At 38.2% G+C, this 10212-nt stretch overlaps 2 protein-coding genes across 2 annotated transcripts; both read left to right on the forward strand.

Annotated features, from left to right (window-relative positions):
* The first annotated feature begins 360 nt into the window (after positions 1-360).
* LOC111272293 (nucleosomal histone kinase 1) lies at positions 361-3245 on the forward strand. The gene has a single exon (XM_022853669.2). The coding sequence runs from the start codon at positions 829-831 to the stop codon at positions 2236-2238; it is 1410 nt and encodes a 469-aa protein (XP_022709404.1). The 5' UTR covers positions 361-828; the 3' UTR covers positions 2239-3245.
* Positions 3246-4901: 1656 nt separating this feature from the next.
* LOC111272294 (uncharacterized) lies at positions 4902-9995 on the forward strand. Its single transcript, XM_022853670.2, has 4 exons — positions 4902-5429; positions 6644-6746; positions 7167-7332; positions 8867-9995. The coding sequence occupies exons 2-4, from the start codon at positions 6666-6668 to the stop codon at positions 8932-8934; spliced, it is 315 nt and encodes a 104-aa protein (XP_022709405.2). The 5' UTR covers positions 4902-5429; positions 6644-6665; the 3' UTR covers positions 8935-9995.
* The last annotated feature ends 217 nt before the right edge of the window (positions 9996-10212 follow it).

Genomic DNA, 10212 nt, shown 5'->3' on the forward strand with positions numbered 1-10212 from the left:
CTCTAGAAAGATTCTGGACCTACGCTTATAATCAAGAAGCGTTTCAGTGCTCCCTGGTGGTAGAGAGATTAAGCGTCGAAGTGAAATACTGAGTAACTTTTTAATTAATGCTCGTATGTTATGCTTTCAAATCTTCAGCTCTTTAAAGCGTAAGCTTTTTTTTTTTGAAGTCTGACCAGTAAAAAGCATTTAACTTATCCCCATTCTATTGGCTCGGTTGCACAGTTTGTTTGAATTATGAAAGTGGCGCGCTTTCATAGTACTCTTTCCACATCGGCAATTTCTCTCCTGTTGGTATAAAACGACACCATACCAAACGCAGGAAGTTGACATCTACCCCCGTGACATAGTAAGTTTGTTCGATTTTCTACTTTTTATCATAAATCCTTATCACTGCATGTATACGTAGTAGTTAACTCTCTGATATACACAGTTTCAACAGATTTTTTCCGTACGACCGATGAGGCAACGTACGACTAAGCAACCGTTAACAATGTCAGTTGCCACTTGATTTTTGTAAACAGAGAAGTGCAGTCAGCCATTCAACGACCAGCAGCGGCCGCTGCCTAGTCACAACACAAGTGCCGCCACTCAAACAAACAGAGAAAAAAATCGATTGTTTCCACCGAATTTGACTTGTTCGGCCAGTCGCCGCGTCCCCGCCTGGCGCATGGTTCAGTCTTATTCACTTCGAAAAAATATTCTATTTGAGCCTAGTACAGGTACGCGTGCGGGATTTGTGCTCCCTGTGCGGTTAATCTGTCCGCTTCTGTTGTTGTCGTCATTGCTTTTGAGCGCGCAGGGCTAATTGCGTTTTCGCGTCAGACGATGGCTCCGAAGAAGCAAGCGGTCGTTTTGCCGACCGATAACCTAGTTAACGATGGTGCTAAGGTGGTTTGGAGGATTGGCAAATGTATTGGCAAAGGAGGTTTTGGTGAGGTGTATCTATGTGAGCAGAACAGTGGCAAAGCAGTGAGCGTCTCAGCGCCGTATGTGATAAAAATTGAACCTTCAGGAAGTGGACCCCTCTTCGTCGAAATGCACTGCTACATGCGAGTCGCGGGCAAAGACCAAATTGCGGCCTGGGTATCTCAGAAGAAGCTGGATTACCTTGGCATGCCCATCATGCACTCGAAAGGCACGTACGAAGTTAATGGCGTTACTTATCGTTACATTGTACTTGATAGGTATGCTGGTGATATGGAAGGAATCTGGAAGCAAAACAACGGAGTGATGCCAGTGAAAACTGCATTAACAACGGCCATTCGTGTTCTGGACGTGCTAGAGTATTTACATGCCAACAGTTATATTCACGCAGATGTAAAGGCGTCTAATATTATGCTGGGGCTCAAGGACCCCAATAAGGTGTTTCTACTGGATTTTGGTCTGGCTTGCAAGTTCGAGAGTAAAGAGGGTGATCACAAAGCTGAAAAACAGGACAAGAAAAAGATGCATAATGGGACCATTGAGTACACATCGAGAGATGCGCATAAAGGATTGGATACACGACGTACAGATATAGAAATTTTGGGTTTTAATCTTTTGCATTGGCTTACAGGGAGATTGCCCTGGCTCAAACTCATTAAGGACTGCAAAGCTGTCGCAGCGGCTAAGGAGGATCACATGGCCGATGTCAAAGCATTGGTAGTCAGCTGTTTTGGAGCGCCCAATAAGACCATGATTGACTTCATGACAGTAGTGGCAAATATGGGATTTGCCGATAAACCGGACTATGATAAATTGCGCAGCATCCTTAAAGATGGTGTAACTGCGGAAGGACTGAAATATGATGGAAAAATTAGTGCTAGTTCTGATAAAACCGCCGTCAAAAAGGGGCGTACGCGAACTTCGGCCGAAATTGATTCATTAGAAGACCGGGTAGCAAACTCGCCGGTGCGGAAAGCGCGCGCGATTTCTAAATCACCGGCTCTAAAGCCAGCAATACGTGGCCATGGCAAGTCTCCCGTTTGCAGTGCGCCCGCAGCTGCTAAGTCACCCGTCCGTAAGACAAGTAGGGATATATCCCCAGCTCGAAAGGCAGCCGTTGCCAAGTCTAGTACCGCCCGTAGGGCCGGCAACGTTAAGAAAAAGGCGGTAAGCACTACAACTTTCCTCAGTCCCGACTCGGCGTCATCAAGCTCAAGCTACGAGAACATGACGCCGGCCATGAAAGCCGTTTACGAGATGAAAAAGAAGAAAGAAGCGCTGAAAGCTACTAAAGTTGGCAAGGTTCGCTGACTTCGTAAACACAAGCAGCATGCTTTGGGTTTCCTTTATCTTGTCGTCTTTCAATCGGAGATTCACTCGGCTATAGCATACGTGTTGAATTTGTCGAACGTAAAGTGGCGATATTTCAGTTAACGTTTGATCTCTTACTGAAGGAGGCAGGTGACACATGAACGGCTTGTTCCGTGTAAGATTGTTATATGAGCTTGTTATAATAATGGGGGCTTTTTTAAAAAAAAACAATACTAAATCTACTTGGTTTTTATAACAGTAGCTTTCCGAAGATTATAGTTAACATGACCACTATTATCGGCACAATAGGCGCGTCCCTATCGCACTAGATTATCTGTATTATATATGAATGTATTTCACAACATCTTCTCATTGGAAGCCTTTTGTCTTTCAATGATTACTGTGCATAGAAACATACATAGTTATGTATAAAAGGCAATTAACAAAATCGTTATTATAGACGTTTATTAGCAAGAGAGTGATGAATATAAATGTAAAAAAATCAGGTTGATTATTACACGATGCTCAAAAACAACGATTAGTGACAGTGACGAAACCGCACACGCGGCAGAGAAAAGGCGTGTTCATGACGAAAAGACTGTGAATTGTTACGCTTAGAGAAGTGTGTGTATCTAATTTGTGAAGGGAGCGCGTGGGAGTTCATTCGAGGAAGATGTTTCGTTAAGAATCTTGGTTCTTTTGGTAATGGCCTTTGAGGACTGAAAGAAAAAAGCGAACCCTCAGCAGATAAACATTTTGTAAACTGTCTAGTAAACGTACTCAACAGAACAACAATTACTAGATGTGAAAACAGATAACGTTCCGAAGAAAGACCTGCCTATATACTTTTGGTAGTAACGATACTTCGTCGTATTCTGTTTCAAGTCAGAACTGGGTTCGTTTGCTTTATCTGCAATAACGAGCTGCATCACTAGAGCTATGAAATTTAAATCGCTACAAACGAAACCAAATAGCTAGTATTAATAAACTTAATTATTAAAGCAGTGTATTTACTTGACTTCGATTGACAAGAAATAGGGTCAAGCAAATTGATATAGTTCGCCCTCTCAATAAATGTCATCCTATGCATGTAGGGCTCAGGCGTTATCTGACAGCTGTATTTGGTATCGGTACAAACAAGGTAAATCAGGTTTGTTGGCGTTAATAACCACCAATAAACAAGTGTTCTACAACTGATTTGAGGGTGGTTGGTCGATAAGCCATGATGAAATAATACTAGCGTATTGACACGTATTTTGGATGTAAGTAGATATTAGAAATAATCAAGTATACGAGTAAATGAGTCTAGTAAAAAGTGCTGTGGGAGTTTTGCATACTAAGAGTAAATGCGTGATATCTGGAATTCGATTAAAAAGGATTCTAGCTGATTTTTAATTCATTTTCCAGTGGGAAAGTTGCGATCATGGAAGTTAATACAATACAATTGCATCCGGCGTGCACTAAGCGGGTTTAGTACGCTTTTTAAAATCGTGCGTCATAATCTAAAAAGTACAATATCATACATATGTATGTCAAAATGAATGCAAAAGGGTACGCACTATATATAAATACAATGAAAACATCAAATACATGAAATAAGTCAGCTTCTAACATGATTTTCGAGTATCATGATGTATGGAAATGCGAAATTCCACAATCTTCAATAACGAGCTGGCAAGCCTTCTCTTCTCTTCAACCCGAAAATTGAAACTTTAATCCAGAGTTTTGCTTGATCAAACGATTTAAGCATTTTCCGTGTCTCTTTATGCGTGCATACTCTTGGCCTGTCTCTACAATGGAGCAGTAAGTGACATGTCTGTGCTTTGAGTACAAAAGCGCGAACAAATAAACTTTGTCTTGAGCAATGCTCAACGGCAATATGCATAACCTTGGTCTGCAATATAGTATGCTGAAGTGGGAAAAAATTGGCTAAGAGATCTCCATGAAAAAACAATTCGAAAACGTGTTAGGCAACGATAGGAACATATGCGGTGCTTTATTATGACAAATGTATCTCAATAGATATTAAATTTCCTAATTAGAGAGGAAGCATAACAATCTTGAGACTACGATTTCTTCACTATATTCTTGCGTACTTGTAACAAAGCTTATTTATTTAGAAGGAATATGCAGTCATCAGGATGATTGTCCTGTTTGGCGTCCATTGTTTTCTCTAATCATTTGGAGTGTTTAATAGAATAAACCTAAAGCAAGGTGGCATGCTTTCCTGTAAAACGATATAGTTGCTAGGCGCCTGTTTCATTATATTTTGTACCCTACACGAAAGTTAATGAATGATGCTTGACTGTGCCATAATGAGATGACGTTTTTAACAAAACGTCTAACATAGAAACGAATGTTTGGGACGACGTACTTAATGATTCGTATCTGTCTGTTCGCCTTGCATTTGCGTTCTTGAAATGAAGCAAGAGTCTTCATCTAAAGTGCTCGTAGAAAGTTCAACCGAACGATCTTATTGTGTTCACTATTTGCATAATTTTATCACTACAATTTTATCGCGAGTTCAATAAAATCATAATGACATTCATCTAACAACTGAAATTACTTGATTTGAGCTTCGTTTTTAAATCCTTAAAGGTTTCAAAGCCAGTTTATCACAGTCTATTAGCTAATGTGGTGGCTGTAGGTTCGAATCCGAGCGTAGACACACTTTGGTTCGTGCTGGGAGCCGGCCGCCTAAGGAGACGCCTACTGGCCGTTAAACTCAAAATATTTAGCTCCCAACTTCTAAAAAGCCCGACTGATTCAAGTGAAGGCATATATATCAGCCGTAGCAGCAGCGTGTGAAATTATCAAAGCTATGAATGTCGCGAAGAGCCAACGTTCTATACTCATTGTCCACTTCGAAACGTATCAGTATTCACGTTAGTTTCTCTTAGGTTGAAAAGCAAACCTTTGATAGAATTTTATCGTTTTCATAAATAACGGATTGCTTAAGGTTGCAAATTGTAACAGACCTTCTTTAACAGCTAAATCAATTGATTGATAGGTATATGCCATTGAGCTACGATCTTTGTTAAAGTAATTTCTAACAACGTTAGGCTAAGTTCTGCAAGTGAGGATTACAGCAGTGTGCATACATGAAAGATTCATTCAGGTCGGAAGAGTTGCCCCATGGAAGTCATCTGTACCACGAACAGCAGAAATTAATTGTCATCTCTCCGTGTACAGTGAGTGGCAAGTCAAAGAATTTTATCTTCTATGATATTATGGCATCTGTCCGTGTTGTGTTTGTGTGAAATTTAGTGAGGTGAGACTCGGCAATCTCATTTGTTTCCGCTTTTTGTATTAGTTATTCCTTCCTAATAACGTTTATATATGAGAGCCTATATATATATATGCTTAATATATTATATGTAAAATATAGATTAAATTTTCTAGATTTTACTATTAAACATCTCAAGTGCGTTTCAAGCTCAATCAATAATTATAGTTCACCTAATTTAGTAATTCTCTTTTACAGCTTAGCTTAGGTGTCCCTTTTAGAAAGCGCTTTATACACTATAGTCTTTATAAAACTGTGACAAAGTTGTCATAAGAGAATGAAAAAATATTTCTTCCAACCATTAGAAGTTGACTAGCCTAAATGATGACCTTATCCCTGTAAAGCAGTATTATTCTATTGTCATGTTTGAATCATAACAATGATTCTCCTATAATATCCTGTCAGCCTACCCTTCTTCCACTTAACCATTCAGGAGTCGTTCCTTCACTGATCATTTACGGATGATTACTAAAAGCTATAGATGCAGCGCGGCTATTAAACTGTAGATGTTGGTAACTGCCACTGTTTTGTTCTCTGCTATCTTTTTTCTTAGTTCTTATTGCTACAATGATGCCACACCTGCAAATCGATCATGGGAAAACGTTGTAAATAGTCCATTCAACTAAGGGCCAATTTCCAGTGTGGAAATTATTCGGCACACGTCTATGTGGCGCTTATATCGATTATGTCTAGGTATATACCTAGGCGCAGTTTTGCCCACAAAGTGAAAAACTGTCCCGCTAGTAAACATCTGCTTTTTCTAAACCGTTTTTTTCGTACCACTTAATTTACTTCGAGTTTATCGTTCAAGGGAGCGTCCTGCGTGGATATTGACACTACAAAAAACTCTTAGAAACAATTTTAATATTAGTACCAAAAACATCAAGTGGCTTTTTCATGTGAGGTATCGATAATTCTTGCTTGCGTTTATTCTTGTTTTTTTTTTTGAACGTAGAGACTGAGCTCATTTTATGTGGAGAGATGATACTGCGCCGGCATGACGCTAAGGGGACTAATTAGAATAATCAATGTCATCTTTGTGTTGCAACCTATTGCCAAAACATTTCTGAAGTGATAGTCCATTGTTCTGGAATCGAAATTATTATTTGGCGCTTTCAGCGAAGGTTTGCCGACCACAACGATGACCGACCTTTGGAACGCGACGTTTGAGCAGCTTGATATCCTCCACGGTATCAATATATCGTCAAATGACAAAAAACTGGCACGTATATAATATACCGACTATCACTTGCTTCTGGAGTCGAAAAATCCTACATTTTTATTCTCAGATGTTTAAATTAAAACTATGTTTTATCTATTACTATTGTTAGCTAATATCCACTAGTACAAGTATAATACTTTAAAGCTTCATAATGGTTATTGTTATTGCTAATGCAACGCAAAGTATTCAAATTATACTATGCTCGCAAAAATATGGTTTATTATCTATTTATTATTATTTAGTATTATGGTTTATTATAATAAGAAATGTTTGCAATGAAAATGATATGTACTCTTTTCCTATGTTTTTTTTATTATATGCTGCTATTTTAATGATCAAGTTTCTTATGGCATCTTGGTGCCGAGCAAATCATACCCGTCTATTTAAACAAATAGTTTTGTTATTTATTGGTTGAAACAGGTCAATGTAGGAATGCTCGTACTGAAAACCCTATCTGCAGTAGTATCATTAGCAAAGAAGCAAGTGAATCAAGAACTGCAGGGTGTCGAACCCGTGTATCTGGTAGCAATTACTGCATTTTTCTTCATTCTGATCGCATGGATTCGCAAACTAATCACTTACAACGGTAAGTTGATCAAAACTTGTATGAATTTGACGACTGGGTACATCAGCTACAATTAAGATTTCATAACTTAATTAACTGCTTCTATGCAGGAATACGTCTTGAACTATTGTCAATCCTGGCAGTAGGTGAGCTAATCACAAATCAACAAAAAAGATTAAATCCCTTAGTAAAAGTGGACGAACCAGAAAATATTCTTCGAGACAGAATACAAAAGCAATAGTTACAGTAAGTCGTATGTAAAGATGCACGTGGCTATATTTCAGAAAAACAAAGAGCGTACTTAAATTTGATTATAAAATTAGCGGCAGCAATTGTAATAATTATATATTGTAAAAATCAACATATCGTTATAATACACATACATACATTTGATAAACGAGTTTTTGAAGTGGTAGATGGTTCATGCATGAGAAGCAGAAAAAGTGAATTCGCAACCCGCGCTGGTTTTGATCACTTACTTTCGCTAAACTTGTTCCAAACCGCACGTAGATCAAAGCTAGAAATTACAAGTTTTACGCCCGGTACTTTAAGTTTACTCCGGTTTAAAGCTGTGGCCGGCTTTATACATCACACGATCTAACAGCCACTTCATCACGCTAAGCGATTTACTACGATACGTTTTGACACCTTTTTACAGGTAAAGCTAGTATATCTCTAAATAAGATAAGCTATATTGAGTTATTTTTTTATATAACTATGAGCGAAAAAGAAGCACTTTTGTATAAATATCGCGCAGACAACAGATGCATAATTTACAAGTTAGTGTCATACCGCAATGTTTTACGTCGCGTACATGACGCTCTAATTAATTGCGCAAATATATGAGTTTTCAAAGTAAGTTGGCATTTATAAAGGCAGTTGGGCCATTCATTAGTTCTGGTCATCTTATATCAGCTTATATCAAGTTTCTAGTTCTAATTTTCCTTCTTGTGACTGTATTCTCGAGCTCTCTTTAAAAGTCTGCATAATTTAGGTGCTAATCTCGAACTAATTTATCAGTCATCGATGAACTCGATAATGAGTTAATCTTGATAATAAGATTTACAACAACAAACAGGACGCAACACTGCACCTGCAATTGACTAGGACAAATATCCATAGTTACCAAAAAAAAGGAGTTCCATTCTAAATAGAAGTAGATGAGCAGTGTAGATAGATGCTCTTTAAATACAAATAGTTTATAACTATATATTGTTTAGTAAGTGCAAACCTGTTTTTACCAAAGCGTTGACCCAATTTTTGCCCTACAGTGCACCAAACTCACTTCGTCTTTATTTCTTTTAATCGTGTATTACACGGTGAGTTGCTTTTAGTAAGTTCTGTTAATGGGTAAGGCGAGCTTGAACTAGCACGTGTCTAGATTATGACGATTCGGGTGCTGCCTTACAACAGACTGGGTCAACGTTGCTTGACCCTAATTTTACAGTGTAAATTGCTGAGATACCTTGAGTTCGTGCGTGTTTGTGTGTGTCCTATGTCCCTTTATGTACAAAATTAATAGTGTTGTCTATCTTGTACATTCCACTTGATGAAGGATGCAACACATTAACAAAACAGGAAATAAACTTCGATATCGATTCAGAAGTTATCTCATGTCGATAAAAGGAGAAGAAGAAGCTTTAGGCGAACGTGCGGGAGCTCATCTCTAAAAATTAACTTAAAACTTGCGTGAAATAAGCTCGCAGTGAGCGAGCTTTTGATACAAATGGAAGTATTTTTCGAATATTCTATTGGAGAAAAACTATTTTTGCCACTGATATTCACTGGTATTCAGCACAGATATAAGATTTGCAAAGGGAAAAGATGTTTTTAGAAAGAATTTAAATAGCTATCTTTAGACTGAAATGCTATGCACCAATCCACATATAGCACTGTAAAGTCAGACTAAGGGAAACATTTAGATTTTGAACGGAACAACAGATTTATTGCATTTTACTAAATATCCTACCGACTTATCACTTTTATTGTGCATACATTAAGCTAGTAGCTGATAAACTATGCTGTAAAAAATACGTGTATATCGTCTTTTTATTTCTGCAAATGCATACTCCCAGCAAGTGAGCATAAATGGGTCTATGTCGTGATCATTTATAGTTACATCCTGTGCAAACATTTGACGACATTTTATAGCATTATGCAAAAAGATTTCAAAGTCGAGTCCTATTGTGAAAGGTCGTAATATGAATGAATTATATATATAATAAAGTAAATAATGTAATAATACTAAACAATATATGTATATAAAGGCATTGATGTACCCACGGAGGTAAACGAAGTGCAACGGTATTATGATTTTATTAGAGAGGCAACTCAGAAAGCAGAAATTACATGATATCAATTGACATTTTTACCTTTTTTTTTTATCATTTGAATTTATGGAGACTGGGAATTGGGTTCAATATCTTAATAATTAAGAAACAAAAGATGTACAGTGTTTGCTACCGGAATCGATTGTGTCCATTTGAACAATCTGACCAGCTTTATAGCTGACACTTTTTCCCTACATATAGACGCGTTCAACCGCACACACACACACACACACACACACACACACACACACACACACACACACACACACACACACACACACACACACACACACACACACACACACACACACACACACACACACACACACACACACACACACACACACACACACACACACACACACACACACACACACACACACACACACACACACACACACACACACACACACACACACACACACACACACACACACACACATACACACACACACACGCACACACACTCACACACATACACAGGTAGAAGGTGGTGGCAGACGAACAGAAAGTAACAACCATTGGCCAAGGAGACGATGCTCAAGACCCATATTCTGTCGTCCCTCTATTA

This window comes from Varroa jacobsoni, unplaced genomic scaffold (genome assembly GCF_002532875.2).
Source record: "Varroa jacobsoni isolate VJ856 unplaced genomic scaffold, vjacob_1.0 contig01943, whole genome shotgun sequence".
NCBI classification, from domain to species: domain Eukaryota; kingdom Metazoa; phylum Arthropoda; class Arachnida; order Mesostigmata; family Varroidae; genus Varroa; species Varroa jacobsoni.